Genomic DNA, 26,173 nt, shown 5'->3' on the forward strand with positions numbered 1-26,173 from the left:
CTAGCTTGTTCAGTCATACAATAGTTAAGAAACAGGCACTCACTGATGCTGGAATTTAAACCCAAAATTTCCTAATTCCAGACAGTATTCTCACTACATACCACTTCTCCAAATCACATGGACCGAGGACAGAAGATGAGGCAGAAAAGGCATCAGGCCTAAAAGTATGACATCCTAGGTCTCAGAACTCTCAGAGAGAGGAAGTGCGGCAGGGGAAATAACTGGGGGCCCGGCCCATGTGTAGCTCAGAGGAGTTACCTCTTAATTGCCATGGGGGTCTAAGGGACCCATTCTCCAGATCAGAACAGAGCTTGCTTTGAAGGCCTGCATGTGCACATACACGCGCACTCACACACACATACAAAAAATAGGGCACAGCTTTTTTTTTTTATTCCCTCTTCTCCACAAGGCAGATATTAGGACAGCATGGCCCTCCTTTCCCCTCCCACATTTCAAAACCACTTGTTACAGCCAAGGAGATGTCATGTGGCTATTCTGGTCCTGAGTGGCCTGTAGATGGCCTGCTGTGTCCTGCTCACAGTCCTCCTTGGAGGTCTGGCCCTTCTTCCATTGGCTTTCTTCCAATCCAGCCAAGGTAGGCTCCTCATGATAGTCCTCACACCCATTCTCATTTATTTCCAGAAGAGCTCCTTCCCCAGGACCTTCTCGATCCACCTCTTCTGCCTCCTCTGGGTCTCTCACTTTGTGAACAATGAAGAGGTGTCGGTTGAGGGAGCTCGTTGAGGTGTAACACAAGCCACAGAGCAGACATTGGACCGTGGAGCTGTCTGCCTGGTGCTGAGGTATGTGGCTCTGAAACTCTGGCCCCGAGTCTGTGGCAAAGCTGCACTTTGCACACTGGAATAGGGCCTTGAGTCTTTTGGTGGTAGGGACAGCTGCTCCATTGGTGGAGCCTGGGGCACCTTCAACTTCAGCAGCCAGTCTCTTCAGATCTTTCATCTAAAAAAGAGAGGAAGTCACTGTGAAATAACCTGCTATCACTGATAGTTCTTCTGAGGGCACAGAATGAATTCTTGCCTAAGCCAGGTCCACCTCCAGAATCACAACTCTCAAGGCCTTCCAGACTGTCCCTCCTACCTCTCTGTGCAGCCTCCTCCAGTAAACAAGCCCCCAGATGTGTTGTGTGTGTGCTGGGGATAGCAGGTGAGGAAGCAATTGTGGTAGTCAATACAGACTAGAGGGCTATTGTGCCTAAAGAGAACTGCGGCACAAAACAAGATCTGGCTTCTCTTTATTCACTGACTCTCTACGCCTCCCACCTCCACTCCCACAAGGTGGTAATACTACATGTAAAGCTCCTGTTCTGCCTCTGTGGCTTTAAAGGCTACTTACAACCCATGGCGCCCAACACTCTTCACTTGCTTCTAGGGAGCAAGTCTCGGCATATACATTCCACCCAGTCGTCGTAAGGGAAACTCACCTGGGAGAACTCTCCAGCAGGAGGTCTGGCTTTGGACGTCTGGCTCAAATCTAGATTTTTGATGCCATGCATAAGGCTGACATGGTTCTCCAGGAGGGAGAGCTGAGGGAAGTTGGGCCTGTCCTCTGTGCAATACCTTCAAAAACAAGGCCAAGAGAGAAGGAGAATCAGAGTCTTTAGAACTCAACAGAGAGCTGAAAAGGAGATGCAAACAGAAGCAACTCCCAGCTTAAATTTTCATCACAAGCATTCAATACAAAGGAGCACCAGGATAGTCCGAAGCAGATCATAGTGATTCCCCCAAAGCATCACAGCAACATACACCCAGGCTAACCAACTCAGTTTCATAGCTGAGATAGTAATGGAAGCTCACTCTGAAGAGCGGGTCTTGTTCTTTTCCAGGTTCAACTACTCCTGGCTGTGGGATGTCCAGTACTAGGGGTGATGGTGATCGTCATGGAAAAAAAAAAAAAAAAAAAGCAGGGATGCTCTGAGAGCCAATGATATTCAAGTGTGTCATTTTGAATGGGCAAGGAATTTCATAAGAACTAGAATCCAATGGAAGTGGCGCTCTTTAACAATGAGATGATCCAAATCAGTTCCAATTGTTTAGCAATGAACAGAACCAGCTATACCCAGCGAAAGAACTATGGGAAATGAGTGTGGCCCACAACATAACATTTCTACTCCTTGTGTTATTGTTTGCTTGCATTTTTGTTTTCCTTCCCAGGTTATTTTTACATTCTTTTAAATCTGATTGTTCTTGTACAGTAAGATAACTGTATAAATATGTGTGTATATGTATGTATGTATATATATATAGATAGATAGATAGATAGTATTTAACATATACTTTAACATATTTAACATATATTGGACTGCCTGCCATCCAAGGGAGGGGTGGGAGGAAAAATGGGAAAGGTTGGGGCAGAAGGTTTTGCAAGGGTCAATGATGAAAAATTACCCATGCAAATGTTTTGTAAATAAAAAGCTATTAAAAAAAGAAGAGTTAGCATCCAAGTCTCAGAAGCAGGTTTTAATGAAAATGTTTTATTTCTAAAGCTTAGGAGCTGTGGAGCAGACTCAGGAAAAGAATTACTGTCTTTCACAGAATGGTCAGTGGGTTTTTTCTTTTCCCTTTCTAAGGTGCTCTGAACCACTGAGATCTCTCCCACATGCCACCAACATAATTGCTTTCAACTCCTTAGAATCCTCTAACTGTGGCCTCTAGCCAGGAGCTACCTAATAGGGAACTCACCAACAAGTATAAACCTTCTTGGTTGTATCATGGTTGTTTCGGCTATGTCGTCGAAGGTTACTGGCAGTATGGAAGGAGCACTCACACTGCCGACACGGAAAGCGTTTCACTATCTGAAGAGAGTCAACAGGACACAAAGTATCAGACCCCAGAGAGCTGAGAAAGATTGTTTTTAAAAGGAAGAAGAGGAAGAGCATGTTTTTTCTAGACCCAGTGGTCCCACTATTCTAAGACCCTGATATATCTGAGGATCTAACCCAACCTAGAAGAAGAGGACTAATTGATGGGATATGATAGTTCTTACTAAAGAACTGAAAGGAGCTTTTACTATACAGAAACGAATTGCTAAAATACCTGGGTGACTTGGTAATCAGGGCTTGTGTCTGGGCATCAGTATCCCTTTAACTCTCCTGGGGACCTCATAGTACAAAGGAGCTCAAGAACTAATAAGGACAGAATGTTTGGCTCCCTTTAAAGGAACTCAGGTCTGTCTGCTGCTATGTAGCTCAGTACAGATGGGACCTGATCCCATTCCTCCCTCCCTGCACTTCCCAAGGTCCCCAAACCTCACTACACAACACTTACCCGGCCATGGCTCTTCTTCATATGAGACACATAGCTTTCACGATCAGGAAGCCAATCACGGCATTCTGGGCAGGTCCATCCAGTACTCCTCAGTTTGGGCTTCATCTCAGCCTTGTTCTGGGCTTCAGCACGGCGTTCCCCAGGCCTATCCCAGCGGACTGAGGTCTGGACACTGCTTTGCCCAGCAGTACTAGTGGCTGATGGCTCAGCAGGGGTCCCAGGGCCTGGATGGCCAGAGAGGGTATCAGTTGTAGACCGCAGGCTGGGCAGCTCTTCCACATTTCGTGGGACACCATGGACACTCTGGAATGGGAAGGATAATTACTGACTGAGCAAGGAGATGGATACAGGCTGGAACTGGTTCTCTAAGAACCTCCCCACCCGGGTCTCCTGACCCACCTTGACATGTTGCATCAGCAGCTGCTTCTGCATGAACACAAGCTGACACTCTGGGCACTTGAAAACTCCCACCACCAATTTGTTGGTGTTCTGGTAAAAGTGCTGCTGCATCAGCTTCTTTTTGTTGAAGACAGTTTCACAAGAACACTTATAGATCAGTCTAGGGAAATGAGAACAGAACCAGGAGGATTATGTATCTCCACATAAAGGATTGCAGCACCCTGAGAGGCCCTAGAGGCACAAAGCACAAACTACTTATTGCAAAGAAAGGGTTACACAACAGCTGCTAAGAGAATTTAGGTATGAGGTATCTCAAGGCCAGATGAGAAGAACCACTAGCACATCTGGGGATAAAAAAAAACACTTCCCTCTTAAATTCTTTTTCATACCTACAAATGCTCCTGAACCCTAAGTGAGAAGTTCTCCCATCATCTCCCAAGGTTCATTTCCCACCAGACTGGTCCCCCGGCCCTCCTCCTTCTCCCCCTTCCACCCACCAAGGAAAGGCACTTACTGTGAGGCTTTGTGTGGCTGGGAAGGGTGCTGGGCAGCACTGTGAGCAGCAGTGCCACTAGCGGATTTGAAGGCCATAGGGCAAAATGCACACTTGTGGAAAACCTGGCAGTGCCGCTCTTGGATGTGCCTCTTCAGCAAGGCTAAGGTCACAAAGACAACTCCACAGTGAATGCACCTGGGCAGCAAAGACAACAGCAGTCAGGCCCAGAGGCTGTGTTGAAGTAGAGATAAGAACAGGTACAGAACTTCACTGAATACCTTCTTTTCCATCCCCCAAATAAAGCATCTAGTTTCCATTTTCCATTCACTAGCCACATTCACAATGAAATTAGATCAAAAAATGGTCATCAGTAGGCCACAGTTTTTATTTCTCAGCTCTCTGCACCAAATCCACATGTTTTTTTCAGAAGCAACTTAAGAAGTGTATCCACATGGGGAGTTGGAGAACAGGCAACTGGAAAACACTATAAGACAATGAACTTGTGGTCTGCTCTGGTCTCGATTATTCTAGCTAGAAACTGTCTCTCTGGCTTTGTCTCCACTATGTTTTATGTGCCTTCTGCACAAGTAGGATTTACAACATGACACCTCATACTACAGTGATTTTTGTGAATAGGCTATCTCTTTTGCCAGGCAAGAGATTGGGTCTCCAAAGCATATCACAATAATCACAAGCTTTGTAATAGTAGCTATTGTTGTAGTTGTGTGGTCGTAGTATAATAGTGGCAGTTTTCGTATAGTATAGTTATTTTATTAATTGAATATATATATATATATATGAATATATATGTGCATATCACTTTAAGATTTGCAAATAGCTTAGCATCTGGTTTCCCCAAAACCCTGAGAGATAAGTGTTATTATGATTCCATTTTATTAGCAAGAGCCTAGAGCTGGATTTGATCACAGATCTTCCTAACTCCTAGTCCAGCACTTTATCAACTGAAGTGAATTGGAGTAGGCACTTCATAAGTATTTGTTGATGAATATAGAGTCGAGAGTGATAATTGCTTGATCATAGCAACTCATAAGACAAAAAAAATATAATATTACCAGTAGTCATGCATTATTGCAACACCAATAACAGAACAGTGGAAGAGCAGGAATATGGAATATTAAGAATCACATATTTTATATTACTGATGATAATTCTAAATGTGATGATTTCAAAGGTGTTGATGAATTGGTTTTATTACACATTCAAAAGCCATCACAACAAAAAATTTCATGAGACACTTGATAATTACAATATCATTTTAGAATTCATAAAAAAGACTTTCCTTCCTGCTGTTGCAGAAGTATAAACCTTCTTCAAAATACTTCATAAAGACTCCAATTGAGTCAGCAATACACAGAAAAGCACACTTCCCCCAAAAAAGTCGGATGATATGTTCAGTATTAAGAAATAGCTAAATTTGTTAAAAAGCACTGTAAGAGACCCAGTTAAGCCAGATCGCTGAAAAGCAATTAATGATGACTCTTTATTATAAAAACAACAAATGAAACAGAAAATATTTTTTCAATTTCTATATAATCAAACAAGCATTTATTAAACACTTATTATGTAGCCAGCATTGTGATTAGCATTAGATATTCAAAACCAAAAATTCAGCAGTTTTTTAAAACCATTTTCTCTACCAATGACATATTTCAGATAGGTGGTGCAGTAGTGGATAGAATGCTAAACCTGGAGTCAGAAAGACTTGAATTCAAATCTGGCCTTAGATATTTCCAAGTTGTATGACCCTAGGCAAGTCACTTAACCCTGTAAAATAAGCTGGAGAAGAAATAGCAAACCACTCAAGTATCTATGCCAAGAAAATCCCAAATTGTGTTATAAAGAGTCAGATACAGCCAAAAAACAACAACAACAACAATAACACTTTAGTCCTTGACTGGCTAACATGATTGATAGACACAAATTTGAAGGTGTCATAATTTTGAGGGTGTGAAGGATAAACTATTTCAAAGACGGATAACAACCCTCTTTTTTTGGTGACAATTTAACATTAATAACTACCAAATTATATGCCTATTCTACTTTCCCATTTCTATATGATTTTTGTGAGAATAATCTTTATCCGTTTTTAAGGCACGAAGTAATTAGAAAAAAACAGATAAGATTTTAAACACAACATGCTACAAAAGACATCTTTATAGACACACAAGTGAATGAAATATGAAGAAAATACAAGATTTCACTGGGCTTACTGTTTGTTAACTATAAAAAACATTTGATTTGGTAGATCAAAATGCTACCTTAAAGATTCTCCTTCAATAAAGTGATGATGATAAATGCATAAAGCAAAAGCAAAAGCAAACAAGATTCCATGAAAGATGAACAAGTAACATTTGTTTGATGAATGATTACAAATAGCAAAGCTTAAAAGAGGAAGATGAAGGTAATTACCACAATCAAAGGGTATCTGGAAAAAAAAAAACAGAAGAGTGATTCTCTACAAATACTGAAAACCTTCAGATGTTCTTGTTTGCAGATGGCACTGTACAACACTGCAAAATTTCCTAAATGAGATTTGTAATAACTCAAAAAGAGATCATTCTACCTAGCTTCATAAGAAAAATCAAGGAGACAAATAATGTCTATTGTCCAAACTATGACATGCAATTGGGTGGGTGGTCAGGCCAGCAGACCTAAACCATTTGTATGTATAATTTAAGGATATACTGTGTATGGGCAGTGGACTCAAAATGGAAGAAGGGGAAAAATAGCCTGGGCTAGGGTAAGGAGGAGAGCATCTAGTCCCTCCTAGAATCTGTGAGACATCCAGATCCCTTCAGTACCTTCAAGAGAGAAATTCAGGCATAATCTGGAATGGCCTGAGATATGGGGAGAGCAGCTTTTTAGTATTCAGAGAAAGCAGAAGCAGGATCCTTTGAACTAAAATTCTACAGAGAAATAAGTCCAGGACGGATAAGAAGCTCTCAAAAATGAAATTCTGAAAATGTAAAGAGAAATAATTCTAGAGGAGAGGGAAAAAGTTAGTTGTTTATGTGGCCTAGAGCATTCACCAACCAATACTGCTATGGTTATAGGAGCCATTCGTTGGTGGCTGCTGGGGATTTAATTCTGTCCATCAGAATAAATCCCTTCATGTGAGAGGATAATGATACAAGGAGACTGGGAGGCAGTTGCTTGTTCTCTGACTTCCCTCCTCTTCTTTCTTGCCTCCAATTTATTTCATTCCCAATTCACAAGCAACATCAGTAAAGGTTGATTTGCAATTCCTTTAGAGGTGTTATGATTCACACTGTGGAGGTTTTCTGGCAAACTGGTCTTCCCCTTCACACTTAGGCACAGTCCTTAACACACAATATGAGTTTTTAAAAGTCACATATAGAAGATGAAGGCAGAGATAGGTAATAGAAGATAAATAAAAATAGCATGTCATGTTCCTTTAAGAATCATGTCACAAATTCTGAAGCTTAGAATGAGCTAATTAAGTTAAAAAAATGGAATTTAAAAACAAATTTCTTCTGAGAAGTGGAGGATTAACAAAGGAGTAAGGCATCTGTACAGGGCAGACAGGATGGTGATCAATGTTGATGGAAAGAAGTCAGAGCTGCTTATGTTGCTTCTGTTTTCTCAGGCAAAGAGAATATTCTTCAGATTGTAAAGAACAGAAAAAAGGGTAGAAATAGTTATAATTAAGAGCTAGTTAGAAGAAATGGTATAAAAAGTAAAATAAGTCTGGAAGAGGAGATTAGTTGACTACTTACTGAGAGTGATGGATCACATACAGACAATCTCAGTATACCCATACGTACTCATCTAATGTTGAGCTCTAGAAGAAGGCTACCAGCATTATCAAATGGACTTCCCATGGAGAAAATTTGGTAGGACCACAAGAAGAGTTGCACAAAGAGTATAGTTAGATTGTAATTTGTATCTCTGGAGAAGATGCACAAATGGATGTGATCTATTTTGAAGTCTCAAACTATGCAAGGGCAGTTTAGGACATTGGGCCTAAACCAGGTCCCAGAACTTGTGCCTCACATGCTGACTCAATGAGCCCTCCTGAGGCACATATCTTCTTTCAGAAGCTACAAAAGTACTAAAGATGTGAGAATTGGCATTCTGAATAGCCATCTCAGCAAAAAAAAAAAAAAAAAAAGAAAAAAAAGAAAAAAAGAAAGAAAGGACCTACCCTTTTCTATGCAGAGAAGAAAATGATACATATTAAGTATACAGAACAATTAATATAATAACACAGTAACTATAAAGGCAAAGGCAACTTTGAAAGATCAACACAATGGAACCAATAGTCAAAAGGACTCAGGAGGAAAAAGGCTTCAGAAAGAGAGGTATTGAACTCAAAAGTGCATACTGAAGGCTACTGGGAACTTGGAGGGCAACACATTCCTAATCAAGGTTGTTTTGTTTGACTATACATACTTGTAATGGAGTTTGATTTTCTTTTCTAAGAGATGAGAGAAAGAGGAGTAGAAAGAAAATAGAATTGAAAATAAAATTGATTTTTTAAAAAAGATCGCTATGGATATCTATTTAGTTACCCAATTCCCTCAGCTACAAAATGGGCTCTCCTTTCTTAGAATTCTTCCAATAATTATCTCTTGATTATTGTTTGTTGACTGATAACATACATACTGATGTCTTATTTATGAGTAAAGGAATGCATATAGAGATAATTATGCCCATACCATAATGTTATCTGGTTCCTACTTAGAACAGAAACACAAAGCTGACCTTTAATAAAATGCTTGTTGGTTCAATTCATTCAATAAACAAACTGACATTCCATATAAATAAATGACACTGAAATTCCCTTTAACAGAAGATATACTCAATAGCTGCTTATTGACAGCTAGCCCATGGGAATTTGAGATCTCTGAAGACATATGCCTTCAGAAGCAGTATGTTATAGGAGAAAAGAGTATTGACTGAACCATATATTAGAATATCTGGGTTTAAGGTCTATTTGGGCCATTAACTAGCTACATATGACTTTTGCCAGATTATTTACTGACTTCTGGTCTTGGTTTATTGAGAAATACAAATGAAATAATGGATGTGGAAGTACTTTGTGAACTATAGAACTCTCCATCTTGACTGGGGATTGCCTACCTGGCTTGCTGTTGCTCTTTCAGGAAAAGCACCAGCGTGGCTCCACTTCGCTCCCAACCAACTCTCTGGACTTCATTTACTCCTCTTCAGTTGGCTGTCTTAACTTCTAGTGAGAACCCTCTCCCACTTCTTTCCCAACTGTCCTTTTAAGTACTGTTTTCTCATTTAGAGCGTAAGCTTCTCTGGGGCAAGAACTTATTTGCTTATTTGCTTGTGCTTTTATTTCTGGGTGCCAAGAGCACAAGAAAATGTTCTAGCTGGCTAGCTATACAAATATTTTCAAGTTTCTAATTCCCTGGAGGGCTGAACAGGCTGGGCCCCTAAAGGATAGCAAAACAGAGAACTTGTTTCAATTATTTCAATTCCAGTTATAGTTTTGGTGGCCTAGAATAGGCTTTACCTAAAGATTAGGTAAAGCTAACATGGGCACTAACTACCATGTGACTATTGGGATAAATCAACAATGGGACAATAATTAACTATTGTTTGTGTGTATATACATCTTTACATTAGAATACAATATCAAATCAATTCCTTTGCTTTTTGTCCTCAGCCTACAAACATAACTCAAATAATAACAATGACAGCTGCTTTATACATATTACAACCTCATGAAAACCCTAAAAGATAATTTTTTTCTTGGCAAGGAGGTTTGGGTGTGTAATTTTATCAGAATGGGGAACTCATGGTGTGCAGACTTCCTTCATCAAAGCAGATGGGTATGTTTTGTCTGGTAAGTATATGTCCAATGTTAAACATGCTTGTTGACTGATGGATTCCTTACTTCAAGGCAAATTCTCTATCCAGCATCATGCTGCTTTCTCTAAGTAAACACATACTACAGGCATCATTATTACCTCCCTTTTACCGATAAAGAAATTAAAGATCAAAGAGTAAAGGATCCATCTATAATAAGTACTGGAAGTGGGGTTCCAACCCAGGCTTTTCTTATATCTAAATCTAGAGTTCTTTCTACTATATCACATTACCTGTCAACAAAATGTAATTTTACCTTCAGAGGAATGGACATTTTAAAGAGAGGGAATATGTATTTGGCAAAATTTTTTTTCATTGTTTCCTCTGGTAATCTTTTGATCTAGGGGCTAGGGAATGTTTCTGTCCTCCTAATTAGGCCAAAAAGGGTATATAGTACAAACTTTGGTGTTATTCAGTGATGTCTGACTCTTAATGACCCTATGGACCACAGCCCACCAATACTGAACACAGGATTTACTTGGCATACACACTGGAATAGTTTACCATTTCTTTCTCCAGGGGATTAGGGCCAACATCAGTTAACTGTCTTGCCCAGGGTCACACAATTAGTAAGTGTCTGAAGTCACATTTGAATTAGTATCTTTCTGACTTCAGATCCAGGGCTTTTTCCATGACCATGCTAGTACAACTCAGGGATGATGATAAATCCATATATGCAGATCACAATGTTCTCTATTTTTCAGGCTTATATTCCTAAATGCCTCCTAAGGGGATCCATCCCAGACTATTGGAAGTCTTGTCCATCATAACTAGCCTACTTCTGTTTCTCATCAAATAGATCTATGAAGCCTCATAAACTCACAGAATATTAGCTGTGACAGGGTACTTCCAGATGTGAAAGCTAAGGCTCTCAATGATATCTTTTAAACTATTTGTCTAGGCAATATATATTTTTCTTTGCTCTTTGGGATACTTTTCAGTTTGATTCTTCCAAGATCCTATGTTTCATGATTCAGCAATATGCACCTCTAAGAGAATAAATGGTATTAAAGAGAGGATTTTTCAGTAATGAGCAGATTGGATTCACTAAAAGCAATGTAAAATTTCCCAAATGCCTGCTTTTCTCTTCATTTCCTACTAATTTTCAGGTCCAGTTCACTATTCATCCATAGTACTTGTCCAAAATTTTACATACAAATGAAAATGCACACTTTCTTCTCACTCTCTTCTCTTTAACAGGTTGTTCATCAAACTATATCATAGTCTGGGCAAAAGGCATTTTTTAATCCTTTTTTTTTTTTTTTTTTTTTTTGCAGCACAGATGGCTAAAACAATCTTTTTTACATTATGACATGAAGGTGCTATAGAGCTCCAGGGCAATGTATTGGCTGGCCCAATGTAAGAATACTGTCATTAATAGGAAATTCTTCCTTTTCTTGGATTTTGTGCAATATCTACAATATTTAGGGGAATTCATATTCTCCTTCCCTGCTTTACACTAGTCTTGATTTTAATACGTGATGAATCAGTGAACAAAATTATTAAAAAGGTGCATCTGTCATAGTCTCGTATAAAACAAACATGAAAGCTACCATATAAAGACACCATTCTGTGTAAACTTTAAAAGGCAAAACTTTTTTAAAATTCATAGACTACAAAACTTGAAAGCTACCATGTGAAGACACCATTCTATGTAAACTTTAAAAGGCAAAACTTTTTTTAAAAAATTCATAGACTACAGAGCTATACATTTCTCAGAAAATTAAGTGAAACTAATAAGTTTCATTTATGTGATATTCTAAAGTTTGCAAATGGCTGTCCTCACAAATGCCCTGGGTACAGATAAAGAACCTGAACCTCTCCAGGGTTAAGCAACTTGATCTGAGATTGATGCTTGAGATAAGATTTGAATACAACTCTGGGGATCAGAGATTAAGAGCTCTTAGTTTAACTGAGAGGCCAATCCCTCTAATGCCTTTTTATTAAAATTAGGAAACAGAGGCTAAGAGAGGAACTCTGTTGGACAACATGTCCAGAAACATATTCTATGTTAACACTGAAACACTAATGATTACTACTTGAGTTTCCATTAACTAATTCAAAATTCAGCTAACTATATGACTGTATAGTTTACTTCTCTGCATCTTCTCCATAAGAAAAGCTTAAGAGTGCCTGACATGCTTTGATAAAATCTAGATAAACTAAATTTAATCATTTTTCTCATCTACCAATCTATTTTGTCCTGTCAAAAACAAAAATGAAGTTAAAGATAACTTCCAAATGGATATATACCAAACATAAAGGGAGATATCATAAAGAAATTACTATAGTGAAATACAATTGCCTTTGAGGTATATGAATAAAGGAAGAATTCATGACTAAACAAGTAATAAAGAGAATCCCAGACAATAAAACAAAATTTTGATGCCGAAATTTAAAAGTTTTTGCCCAAACAAAATCGATGTAGCTAAACCAAAATTAGAAGAGAACCAGTTAACTGGAGAAATGGGGAGGAGGAGAAGAGGGAGAAGAGAGGAATCTCCATAGCACACTTCTCTTTTAAAGGGCTCATTTCCAAAACAAATAACAAATTGTTTCAAATTTATAAGGAGAAAAAGCATTCCCAATGAATAAATGGTTAAAAGATGTGAACAAGCAATTTTCTAAGAAAGATATTTAAGCTATCCACAGCCATATGAAAAAATGCTTCAAATCACCAATAATCTGAGAAATGAAAATGAAAGCCCCTTTGAAGATCAACTTCATACTCATCAGATTAGTAAAGTTGACAGAAGGAAGAAAATGACAAATATTGGAGGAACTGAGGGGAAATAGGCACATTAATGCACTGTTGGTAGAGATGTGTATTAGTCTAGCCTTTCTGGAAAGCAATTTGGAACTCTGTCCCCAAAATTAGTTGCTAATCATTCTATGATTCTTTTTAACTCAGCAATACTATGGCTAGATCTACACCCACCCACCCCTCCAAAAAAAAAAAAAAATTCTTTTTAACTCAGCAATACTATAACTAGATCTACACCCACCCACCCACCTCTCCAAAAAAAAAAAAAAATCAAAGGAAAAAGAAACTGACTAATGTGAATAAGAATACTTATAGTAGGGATAATTTTAGGAAGATGGCAGAGTAGGTTGGTAAATTTCAAGCTTTCCAGATTTCCCCCACAAACAGAGCAAATTTGTGCCTCAGGGTAAACACAGATTGGTGAAAAATCAAAATTTGAGGCAGAACAGAGGTGCCCTCCTGATACAACACAAAAAGATCTTAAGACCTCAGATGAGGATTAACCCATATGAAGTTCTAACACTTCCACACTAGCTTCACAGAAACATTAAGTGGGGACCCCTTGGGCTAGCTAGGTGTGGCTAGAGCCTCAGCAAGAACCACAAAGACTTTGACTTCCCAGACTGTTTGTGGATTCAGAATTTGGGTCCCAGAAGATTGAATTAAATTTGGCTGATTTGGAACCCAGCACCAGATGAGTTACAGAAGCAACAGGGCAGGGACACTGCTGGCTACAGGTAAGAGCAAGAGGGAGGAAAGCTTGGTTTGGGGTTTCTGCTCATAAAGGAAAGCTTGAGGCACCATCCCTCTCATCCTATGATTAGGTGCTTATTATCTCTTATTAGGAAACAAATAAACAATGAACCAGCAAAAAAGAAATAATCCCACCATAAAAATATATTCTGGGAATAGGGAAGACCAGAGTTCATCTTCAGAAGACAGTGAAGTAAAAAAAAGCTTCTACCTCAGAGAGTAATGTGAAATGGCACTTTGCACAGAGAATTTATAGAACTAAAAAAAAGAATTTTAAAAATCAAATGAGGACATTAAGGAAAAATGTAAAAAAGAAAAAAACCCAAGAAAAACAAGAAAATTATGGGGAAAAAAGTTAACACTAGAAAAGGAGATATAGAGTCTCAAAGATGAAAATAATTCTTTGAATATTAGAATCAAGCAAAGGGAAGCCAGGTAAGCTATGAGACCATGAAATAACAAAACATAATAAAGAATGAAAAAAATAAGACAGAATGTGAAACATCTTAAAAGAAAAATGACAGATCTAGAACAGATCAAGAAGAGAAAATATAAGAATAATTGGATTACCTGAAAGTTGTGACCAAAAAGAGAACCTTGATATAGTAATACAGAAAATTAAAAAAAAAAAAAAAAGAAAGAAAAAGAAAAACTGTACTGGAGTGAAAGTAGAAATAGGAAAAAATACACCCATTACCTCCTCAATGAGATCCTTTGTGGAAAACACACAGGAATATTATTAATGGTTTTAAATAGATGCTATTGATTATTTTAAGGAAAAGCCCATGTATTTCTATACTCTCAAGTGTTTTTAATAGGAATGGATGTTGTATTTTATCAAATGCTTTTTCTGCATCTATTGAGAAGATCATATGGTTTTTGTTAACTTGGTTATTAATATGGTCAATTATGCTAATAGTTTTCCTAATATTGAACCAGCCCTGCATTCCTGGTATAAATCCTACTTACTCATGGTGTATTATCCTGGGGATGATTTTCTGTAGTCTTTTTGCTAATATCTTATTTAAGGTTTTAGCATCAATATTCATTAGGGAGATTGGTCTATAATTTTCTTTCTCTGTTTTCAACCTACCTGGTTTAGGTAGTAGTACCATATCTCACACAGAATATTATTGCCAAGTTTTCAAACCCCAGATCAAAGAGAAAGTTTTGCAAGAAACAAGGAAAAAATAATTCAAATATGCTGGAGCTACAATTAGAATTGTGCAGGACTTATCAGCAGTCAGATATGTCAGTAGATATACTGACAATCAAACTAGGCCTGCAGACAAAAATATCATATCTAGCAAAATTATCTATAATACTGAATGAGAAAAGAATGGACCTTCAATGAACTTGCATTTTTTTCAGGACCTTCTATCAACCAAATATGAAGTTAACAGAAAATTTAACATATAAAAGCCAATATCAAATATCAATTTCAAAGACAATTTGTTTATGTTTTTTTACATGGGAAATGTATACTATATGTTTAAGATTCACATCAACAATAGGGTAGCTCAAAAGAAAGATAGGTAGAGTTAAGGTAAAAACAGCAATTATGTTATACAAATGAGGTGCAGGGGAAGAATATACCTAGAGGCATTAGAGGAAGGAGGAGAGGTTGTAATTGTGAAAACCTACTCATATCAGGAATGGATTTAACAGGAAACATTGCATATATACCCTTCATGATATATATACCGTGACGGGTATAGAACCCTCCAAAATCTATAAAGAAATAAGGGGAGAGGGATAGGTAGATGGGGAAGCAAAGGGAAGAAGGGAAAGATCCTAGAGTAGAGGGAGGTTAGGTAATAGCAAATTATAGTATTTTTATTTTTTTCCTAAAAAAAAAAAGGGGGGGAGGTTGAAAGGGGGAAAGAAGAATAAGTAAATAACATGCATAACAGAAAACAAAAGAAAAATTTACAAGAAAGTAAAGAAAAATGGACATTTATGAACATAATTTCTTTTACTAATATATATATACTTTCTTGATTGATAATTTGTTCTTATGGTATATGAATCTAAATTATGGTATATGTATCTAAAAAAAGGTGAAAGGCTTAGTAGAATCATAAAAATTTATATAATAACAAAAATACTGCCAAGGCAATCAAATATGAAAGACTTTAAGAACTCTATTAAATGTAATGATCAACCATGATTCCAACAGACCAATGATGAAGCATGCTACCTACCTTCTGATAGAGAGATGATGCATTCAGGTAAGAATGCCTTTTTTTAAGACATAGTCAAAGGAAGGAATGTGTTTTATAAGGCTAAGCATGTTTATTACAAGGGTTCTGTTTTTCTTTGTTTTCAATGGGGTAGGAGGAAGATAGCAGGGGAGAAAGAAGAGAAAATGTTTTTGTTAATTGAAAAAAATTTTTAAATAAAATTAGTCTGACAGGACCTCTTTTGTGATCACTGATTCCTTTTCTAGATGTTCACTAGCTATCCCTTCAAATGCATTCTAAAACTGTAAGAATAAAAGTCATATTCATAGGCATGTAATGGAGTATTACCAACTCCATTTGTTTCCCTTTTTTTTGGAAAATGAAGGCAAGGGAAAGTAAAGGAAGAGACTAATAGAAAGGAGAACAGAAGTAGAAGAGAAGGATAAGAAAGGGGGAAAGGACTGATAAAAGAGAGGTCAGACTGAGGGAGGTAGTGGTCAGAAGCAAAATATTGATGAGGAGGGACAAGGGGAAAGAAGAGGACAAAAATACTTCTTTTTCTGATTCTGAGACAATTCTCCTATTCTCTATATAGAACTCTGTATTTATTTTGAATACACTTACTCTCAGAAACTTTTAAAGGACAGAGACAATGTCATGTTTGCCTTTGTATCTTCACCACATGGCATATCACCTCACAGATACCTGTTATTGATACTCCACAATCTTTCAAAGACTACTGACAATGGTTCAAAATCAAAACCAAAGGTTCTTTAAGTACCTATGATGAAGTTGAGTTGGCCCTGTTGATCTGAACTCATTAAGAATATTAAGAGTATCAACAATGATGCAGCACTGCTATTGCATTTGACTGGAATACAAAACAAGTAGCCCATTTAAGATATGATATGGAATAGTACTTCTAAATGTTGGTAGAGGAAAAGAAATGCAAATAACAGAAAGAGAGTGATTAAACATAAGTTCTATATAGTTACAGCTGTACTTAATATTCAGGTTTTTTCTTAATATTCAGGTTGGATTCTTATCTGAAAACAATTCTCTGCATTTGCTTTATCTTATGGAAGACCAGTAACACTAACAACACTTTAGAAAGCAATTAAAAAACAAGATTAAGATCTTCTGTTTTTATTAGAGAATATGGATTTTCTTCTATTCAAGATTCTGCTTACTTCTGGTAAAGTAGCAAAAATTGACATTGAGCTCCTGCTTATAGTTCCATATGTTAAGAATTTTTTTTAATATTTAAAAGCAGGTTACATTAAAAGATTTATAAGTGCTGTCAAAATCATCATCACCATACAATGAATTGTTACTATAAAATCATATCTAGAAATGCAAAACAATATCTTGGAAGGAACAGTGGGCTTACAGTCAGAACACTTTAGCAGAGCTCTGATAGATACTTAAAACTATTACATGTCAAACATAATTTTATAAGCAAACTAAGTTACACACAATGTATCAAAGTAAAATAACAAAGACATTAGCGACATAAGAACAATTTTTAAAGCTGTATATGCATTTTATCAACAAATGTCCTTTTAAAAAAAGTCTAAACTATTTCCATACATAACCCTCTCTCTCCTTTGTTTTTCCTTCTCCTGTTGATTAAACAAAAATGCAAGGTGTGCCAATCCAGAGAGAGACCTTAAAAGAAGAGACTTAGATAATTAAATCAGTCATATGTAGAAACCTCATTCTCCAGTGTAAGTGGCAGAACAATTCCCTCACAACTACCCTCTCTTCCAAGAAACAGGTCTGTCCCTGGCTCTATCCATCAGATGTCACTCATAAGCCAAAGGTGAGAGCAGCCATAATTCATTGTCTGTAGAGTCAGACCCTAAAGCGTCTCTCAAATCCAGATTCCAGAAAACAGCAAAGGGTGGCCCAGGCTTTCAGTTACAGCTGCAAAGAGAAGATGAACAAGTCCAGCAGCACTTACCGGAAGCCCACTTTTCGGGCGTAGTGCAGACAGTTCTCCTTCACATGGGTCTGGAAGTAGGCCAAGCGGCAGAGTGCTCCACATTCTGGGCAGCAGTAAGGAGACTTGTGAGCATGGATGCGCTGATGGGCACAGAAGCTACACTGGTTGGGTAGCATCATCTGACACACCTGGCAAGTCTGGAAAACAAAAAGAGAAAGAATCACAGCAGTGCATCATTAGTAAAGAGTGTGTGGTCCACTCTGAACGAGTGGGTTTCAACACTGTCTGAGGCAAAATAATAAAATATTAAGTTGGTCTGCCTGGATTTGCCCAGTTCAAAATTTCTTCTCTTGTCTTTTAACTGTGCCTCTGACTTATTGATCAGGAATCTTTATCTCAGGTTTCACTTTCCTTAAGAATAAATTAATGTAAAAACAAAAAATACCAATATAATTAATTTTTTATACTTTAAAGAGTAGCTTAGCCTTCTGTAGAACAAGATTCTCCTCCCTCTTAGCCCAGGGAATATTCATTCCTATATCTCTTCTTTCTTTTTCTGTTGGATTTCATAAAGATCTGTGCTGAACTTAGGACCTATCTAGATCACTTCACATACAAAGTAAACTGACATATCAAAGAGAACACTGTAGATATTTTAGCAGGGCATTTGATAAAATATCTCATGCTATTCTTGTGAGAAAGATGAAGATATGTGTGTTAAATGATGACAGTACAATTAGATATACTTAAATTGGTTGAATGCCTGGACTCAGTGGTCATTAATGGCTCAATGTCAGCTTAAGACTAGATTAACAAGAGCAGCTGGGTGGCACAGTGGATAGAGCACCAACCCTGAAGTCAGAAGGACCTGATACTTAACACTTTCTAGTTGTGTGACCTTGGGCAAGTCACTTAACCCCAATTGCCTCGGTGGGGGGAAGGAGGGTAGGAGATTAACAAATGTAGTGCCCCAGAGATCTGTGCATAGCCCTATACTTTTTAGAAGCATTTTTAGCAGTGTCTTCAGTGAAGGTGTGGACAGTTAATTTACCAAATACTTAACACCCTGGATAATAGAGTAAGGATCCAAAAAGACCATGATTGGTTAGGACACTGGATTAAATCCAGGAGAAGAACTTCAATAGGATCAAATATAAGATTTCAAATTGATTTCAAAAGCATATGATGAGGAAGCCACAATCATAGAACAGTTTGTCAGAAAAAAGTTTTAAGAGTTTTAGTAGACAGTAAGCTAGGCAGCTAGATAGTATAGTAGAAATAAGCAATGAGCCTAGAGATAAAGAAACCTGAGTTCAATCACAGACACTACCTCTGAGCAAGTCACTTAATCTGTCTGCCTCAGTTTCCTCTTCTGTCAAAGGGGAATAAGAATGATACTTTCTTCCTAGAATTGTAAAGATCAAACAAGAAAATATTTGTGAAGCCCTTAGCACGTCTGGCACATAGTAAGCACTATGTTAAACATTAACTATTATTATTATTATTCAGTAAGATAGCAGTAGACTGTGCTAAACCAAAAAGCTATTTCAATATAAGACTTCACTGAAAGTCATGTCATCTCAGAAATAGAAAATGAAAGTCCCAGAGTATTTTGCCCAGGTCAGACAGCATCTACAACAGATGGATCAAAATACCAGGTCCACAATACTCCAAGTGGCCAGGCTGGAGAAAGCCTCCAAGAGAGATTTCCTGAGGGGAGGGCATTCATTTAAACTATTCTCCACTGCTGGAATAAATACCTCAATGTCCACCTCTCCCTTCCAGATTCAATTCAGGTGTCTCTTAAAAGGCCTTCCCAGATCTCCCCAGTTTCTACTCTCACCCCCACCTACATTTTGTATACACTATGCTGATCATATTTAGGCTATAACTATATACAGCATACTGTAAACTCCTAGTGTGAAATTGATTCATGTATGATTGTGTAAACAATGTGCCCGGGGCTAAAGAAACAGTAAATAAATAGTTGTTGTTATAGTGAAAAACAAGAAACCAAGAAAAGAAATGTCTGCTAAATATCTGGGAGTGACTTTTCTCAATAAAAGCCAACTACATTAGGAGCTGTCATTTTCCCCAAGGATTCATAAGCCAAGATTACATGCCCATTTGCTTGTCACTACAGCATTTATTCACACACTTATTGCAGATGAACCAGGAAGTCTAATTTGCAGATCTCACTTACCAGCCCCTCAGTCTCCTCGGCTGTCCTCTGGTAATGAGAAGCCAGGGCTATATAATCCTGTACTTGCTTATTACATTCAAGACACTTGACCCCATAGCGAACAAGTCTTAGTGGGTCTGGGTAAAGCGGCATCGCAGGGGCAGCAGGGTTGATGCTCCCAGGAGCTGGACTGGCTTTAGGAGAGGATGGGAGAGGCTGGGGTGCTGGTGCTGGGGAGTTTGCAGGGGGCTGTAAGAACATTTGGTCTGCAGAGATGGGTTTCATGAGCAGCTGGGAGCACTGCATAACAAGTCCCTTGCTCTTATGGTCGCGGGCATGTTTTAACAGGCTGCACCTGTTGTAGAAGAGCAGGGTCTTAGAACACTGGGTACAGAGAACCTCGATGTGGACACTCCGCCGGCCATAGTGCTGGCTCAGGCTCTTCTCTAAGGCAAATGCATCCCCACATTCCAGGCAGGAATAACCACTGGATGGCAATCGAATCTTGCTGTCAACAGGGGGGCTGAGATTTGGGGCATATATGGGTACAGGATTGGCACCATGGAGAACTTTATTAAAGACCTCCACAACCAAAGGAGCAGCCTTTTTTACTTGGTGGACAAGAGACACTGACATCTGTGTTAGTTGGGATTGGCTCCGCCTCTGCACAGAAGACTTGGCGGTGACAGAAGCAGCAACACTATGGGGGACCAGGTTCAGATTTGCCAAATGCACAGCTTTGGGGAGGAGATTGGCAGGAGCCAGAGGAGATGCCGGTACTGTCAGATTTTGCTGCTGCTGCTGCTGCTGCTGCTGCTGCTGCTTTTTGCTGTGCGGAGGGACCACAGGTGTCACTTTTGTAACTCTGTTACTGGAGTTGAGACAAGATGAAGTTTCATTGGGCTTGCTCATGTTTTCATCTCCTTTCCCATCACCCAGAGGGCTCTTTGCATCCACAATAGACCCTGAAAAAAGGTCATCTGCAGTTTGGGTAGAGATATTACAGGTCTCACATTCTGGCAAGTCCCTCGGTGCCTTCAGTGGAGAGAATCTAACACTGTTCTCCTCTGCAGTGGCACTGCCCACGGGGGACCCAACTGGAGACTTACTCAGATCATCTGGGTCTGGCAAGATGCTTGTGACAGTTCTCTTAATTTCCCCTGATGATGTCTTAATGGTTTTGATTCTCACTTTGGGAATTGCTGGTGGGGAGCTGGCTGCCACAGATGGGGATCCTTTGCTACTATTGTCACTGCAGATGCTCCGAGGGCTGTCTGGAGGCTTGATGCTCTTTTTTGTGGTCTCTGTTGGGCTTCGGGGACTCTTTGGTGATTTGGGCATTTTGGGACTACCCTTAGAGCCTTCTCTAATGGGTCCTAAATGCTCTTTTGTAATACTAGCCTTATCGTCCTTTGAAATACCAGCCACTTTTTTGGCCTGAAGGGCCACCAAAGCTGCAACACAAGAGGACAACTTAGAATGAGCTGGTTTAAGGCGCTGCCGTAGAGGAACTGATGAGCAAATATTCAGCTCAGAGACAAGACCTTTGGAGTCCCCAGTTTTACTGCCAGGGATATTATTGAATGTCAGAGCTTCCTCAAAGAACTCATCTTCATCTACCAATTCCTTCTTACATTCTACCACTTTTTCAATGGTTTGATCATGTTCCTTCTCACTAGCAACCAGATCAGTTTCCTGATGGTCCTGCAGTTCCATCTTTTCTTCTTTTTTGCAATAATGATCAAACATACTAAGTTCTGGAACAGGAAACTTCCCAAGCACCTCCAGGGCTGAAGTTCCTGTGGAGATGTATACAGATGGTGGGGGGAAGTAAGGGCTTTCAGAATGCTTCTGTTTCTCTCCATATCCATTGTCTTTGAGAGTATCATCCGGCTCTGGACTGGAGATTGGGCTGAACTGGCTAAATGTTGGTAAAGGCTCTGACTTTGGTGGGTCCAACTTGTCAGAGTAACTCCTACTATTATCTCCATTCATAAAACTAGAATCAAATTTCCCATAATTGTGTCCCAAGCCATGGGGATCTGGGGGAAGTTCAGGTCCCCGGAATCCATTATGTAAAAGACTGGGGCTAACATGGCCCTTCTCTGCTTCAAATGATTCTTGACGACTGGTGTTCTTAACAATGACACTCACAGCTGGGGCATCAGGAGCTGACCCTGAATGAGTCATGGACACACTTTCATCTATACACATTCCTGCTGGTTTCAGAGGACTTTCATTCTCCTCACTGGTGGCCTGGATTGCCTCTTTGGCATCAAGGCTGGTTGGGTCTGGGATGTCAAAAGCAGCCAAAAGGTCATCAAAATCTGGGGTTTTCATGTCCCCCATGACTGGAAACTGGATGCCAGCTATAACACAAACAAAGAATGAAGTTAGTGTTTGCTTCAGTGGTTAGAATCACTCTAGACATTGACACTAGACCATCTATCTAGAACAAACTAGCAAACAACTACTCATCAAGGTTTCATAATAAAAGACAACAATTCCATTTTATGAGCTTTCTAGGGAAAGAGGAGCTGGAAAAAAACATTTAGTTTTCAAACAGATTCTGAATCCAAAAGGGAGGTTGTTAAGCCTGAGACTGGACTAAAGGATATTCATACTACATTTTCTTGTTCTCTCATGAAGACTCAAATTCCAGTATGAAATAAATCATTCACTCCAAAAATGTACATGAATCTACACTTTAAAAAATCTATGATTCAGTACCTTCTTTTCTTAGGAAAAAGTTTAATTCTTTAATCCAGACATATAGATGAGGAAGAGTTTATGACTAACCAGGTATAGAGAATGTCATAGAAAATAAAATGGGAAATTGTGATGACATAAAAGTTAAGAGTTTTTGCATAAATAAAATTAATATAGATAAGCTAAAATTAGAAGGGAAATAGTTAACTGGGGGAGGGGGAAGAACTCTGAAGCTAATTTTTCTGATAAAGTATTCATTTCCAAGACATATAAAGAACCAATTCAAATACGTAATTCCTCAATGAATAAATGTCAAAAGATATGAACAGGTAGATTTCTTTTCTTTTCTTTTTTTATTTTAGCTTTTTATTTACAAGACATGCATGGGTAATTTTTCAGCACTGATCCTTGCAAAACCTTCTGTTCCAATTTTTCCCCTCTTTCCCCCCACCCCTCCCCTCAATGTCAGGTAGACCAATACATGTTAAATATGTTAAAGTATATGTTAAATACAATATATGTATACATATTTATACAATTATCTTGCTGCACAAGAAAAATAGGATTTAGAAATAAGGTAAAAATAACCTGAGAAGGAAAGCAAAAATGCAAGTTGGCAATAACAGAAGAAGTAGAAATGCTATATTGTGGTCCACACTCTTTTCCCATAGTTCTTTCGCCTGGTGTAGCTGGTTCTCTTCATTATTGAACAATTGGAACTGATTTGATTCATCTCATTTTTTAAGAGAGCCATGTGCATCAGAACTGATCATCATATAGTATTATTGTTGAAGTGCATAATGATCTCCTGGTTGGAACAGGCAGACTTCTAAGAAAGAAATCCAAGCTATCCATAACTATGCGAAAGAAAAAGTACTTCAAATCACCAATAATTAGAAAAATGAAAATTGAAGCATCTCACATCATATAAAGTTGACTGAAGAGGAAAATCCCAAAGATGGAGGGGCTGAGGGAAAACAGACATATTAAAACACTGTTGGTAGAGTTGTGTGTTGGTCCAATCTTTCTGGAAAGCAATTTGGAACTCTGATCTAAAAGTTTCTTTGTAATACATCATATCTAGCAATACTTAGCAATACTCAGAACTGGATCTATTTTCTAAAGAGAACAAAGGAAAAAGAAACTGACATATGTGGTCAATAACATTTATAGTACGGGGCAGCTAGGTGGTTCAGTGGATAGAGCACCAGTCCTGAATTCGGGAGGACCCGAGTTCAAATCTGGTCTCAGACACTTAACACTTCCTAGCTGTGTGACCCTGGGCAAGTCACTTAACCCCAGACTCAGAAAAAGAAAAAGAAAAAACAAAAAACAAAAACCATTTATAGTACTTCTTTTTGTGGTGGCAAAGAATTGAAAACCAAATGAGTGCCCATTACCTGAATATTAACTGAGCAAATTATGGTATATAAATATAATAGAATACCATTGTACTCTTTAAAAAAAAAAAAAGGCAAAATAGTACAGAAAAGGGAAGACTTATGTAACCTACTTTCTTTTTTCTTTTCTTTTATTTAATACCTACTATAAACCAGGCAGTATGCTAAAAGCACATAATAAATACCTTATTTGAGTTTTTAACAGCCTTAGAGAGTTGGGTGCTATTATTGTTCCCACTTTATAGATAAAGAAACTGAGATCAAGTGACTTGCTCAAGGTCATATTGCTAGTTAGTTTCTAAAGTTAAATTTGAATTCAAGATTTTCTAAACCTAGGCTCAGTCCTGTATTTACCAGGATGAAATGTGAAGAACCAAAATAATTTTTAAGTGATAACACTATAAAGACAAATAATTTTGAAACACTTAAAAACTCTCATCAAATCACTGATTAAACATGATTTCTGAGGACAGATGATGAAGCATGCTATCCACCTGACAGAAATAATGGATTCAAGGTGCAGAATGACAAATCTTTGTACATAGTCAATGAGGGAATTTGTTTTGCTTGGCTCTGAATATGTTATAAGAGTTTAGTTTTTCTCTTTTTTTATTCAAGTTGAAAGGTAAAAGAAAAGAGAAAGAAATAGAAAATAATTTTTATTAAATGAAAAGAAACAAAATTAAGTTTAATTTTCCATGTGAGAAATTGTTTGTTTTAACATGATTTTAAGAAGAAAAGCTATTAAAGAACTGGAAAACAAAGTGAATGTCTGAACAAATTAGGCTGTGTGAATGAAACATTGTATTTTTGCACTATAAGAAAGTACAAAACTTGCCAAGATCTGTATGAACTGATATAGGACTAAAAGAACAATTTACACAATGACCACAACAAAGACAAAACAAGACTGACAAACTTTAGAATAGATCAACATGGTAAGCAACCAATTCTTTAGTGCAGCTCTCCTGACTCTTGACACCAAAGTAGAAGAGGATACAGGAAGAGATTTTTTCAGATATGACCCAAGTATTTGTTTTGCTTCATTAAACTTATTTATTGCAGGGGAATGTCCTATTGGGCAAAAAGAGAGAAGTCAATAGGAAGTGACAATGATATAAACAACAACAAAAAAAAGCATTAATAATAACATTAAAAATGAAAAAGGGAAGCTGTGGAACTTTTCATCTGGAAGGAACCTTTGTCCCAAGAGGACAAATTACTATAATCCATTTTTATACCAACCACGAGAGCCCAGGTGGCTCAAAACTACAGCAGTTTAAAAAAAAACAACCAAAAAACTCAAAAAGAAAAAACAATCATCTCATTATCATTATCCTTTTATTTCTGCATTTATTTCAGTTTCTTCATTTTATAAATTTCTTATGGTTCATTTATTTTAAGACCCCAATTTAAGATGAAAAATCTACTTGAATGAAGGAGAATAAAATGGGACAGGTGCTATGAAGAAGGTAAGGCCCAGAGAAGATTTACATGGTGCCAATTCCAGGGTACTGACAGGTATTTTTTCCCCTTCAAGTTTTAAAGAATATATAAATTGTTCAGGAGATCTTATGGAATGAAGGAAAAACATCTTCCAACTAGAAAGCTCTAGAAGTACAATATGTAAGATCATTTTGCCATGTGCAAGTAAAACACATACCTCTTATTGTTTCTCCCAATTTTCTCTAAGACACAAGAAAATGGAGGAATATAAGAACAGAGCTGTATAGAAAAAGGTAGCATTCTTGCTGCATAAATGATAGAGACTTGAAGTTCTTAGGATAAGCAGAAACAATTAGAGATAATGATCAGTTGGTTCCTAAGGAAATTAAAGGGAAGAACAGGACAATCTTGGCTATTGAACAGTAGAAAGCATTGTAAGGATTAATTGAAGAGCTGATACCCATTTCCAGGGTATGAGCTTAAGCTGGACACAAATCCTGGCTATGTTTCAAATTCTAAGAAATGGGTAAAAATGAGTTAAAATTTTCTACTTAAGAACAGTAAGAAAAAACAGTTAAATTAAGTAGTGATTAATAACAATTGGATTTAAACAAGCTTAATAATGATAATTACATGTTTGCATTTTCTCTAATTATGTATCATGTTGCTTAAAGGTAAATACTAGAAATCAATATCTATGTTATTTTTAAAAGAGTTATATTTTTATTTTTA

The 26,173-nt window shown here is 37.8% G+C and overlaps 1 protein-coding gene across 2 annotated transcripts in view; it reads right to left on the reverse strand.

The window, feature by feature from the left end:
- Nucleotides 1–368: 368 nt before the first annotated feature.
- The window catches only part of ZNF592 (zinc finger protein 592), a 64,166-nt gene continuing 38,361 nt past the window's right edge, over nucleotides 369–26,173 (reverse strand). For both annotated transcript variants that reach the window (XM_074295311.1, XM_074295312.1), the window contains exons 2-9: nucleotides 19,908–22,255; nucleotides 17,723–17,901; nucleotides 4,198–4,374; nucleotides 3,684–3,843; nucleotides 3,285–3,587; nucleotides 2,700–2,812; nucleotides 1,442–1,577; nucleotides 369–960 (exon numbers count right to left, since the gene is read on the reverse strand). In XM_074295311.1, coding sequence (XP_074151412.1) covers nucleotides 466–960; nucleotides 1,442–1,577; nucleotides 2,700–2,812; nucleotides 3,285–3,587; nucleotides 3,684–3,843; nucleotides 4,198–4,374; nucleotides 17,723–17,901; nucleotides 19,908–22,255 — 3,911 coding nt within the window. In that variant the 3' untranslated portion in view covers nucleotides 369–465. The remainder of the gene's footprint in view (nucleotides 961–1,441; nucleotides 1,578–2,699; nucleotides 2,813–3,284; nucleotides 3,588–3,683; nucleotides 3,844–4,197; nucleotides 4,375–17,722; nucleotides 17,902–19,907; nucleotides 22,256–26,173) is intronic.

Source organism: Sminthopsis crassicaudata, chromosome 2, assembly GCF_048593235.1.
Source record: "Sminthopsis crassicaudata isolate SCR6 chromosome 2, ASM4859323v1, whole genome shotgun sequence".
Lineage (NCBI taxonomy): Eukaryota > Metazoa > Chordata > Mammalia > Dasyuromorphia > Dasyuridae > Sminthopsis > Sminthopsis crassicaudata.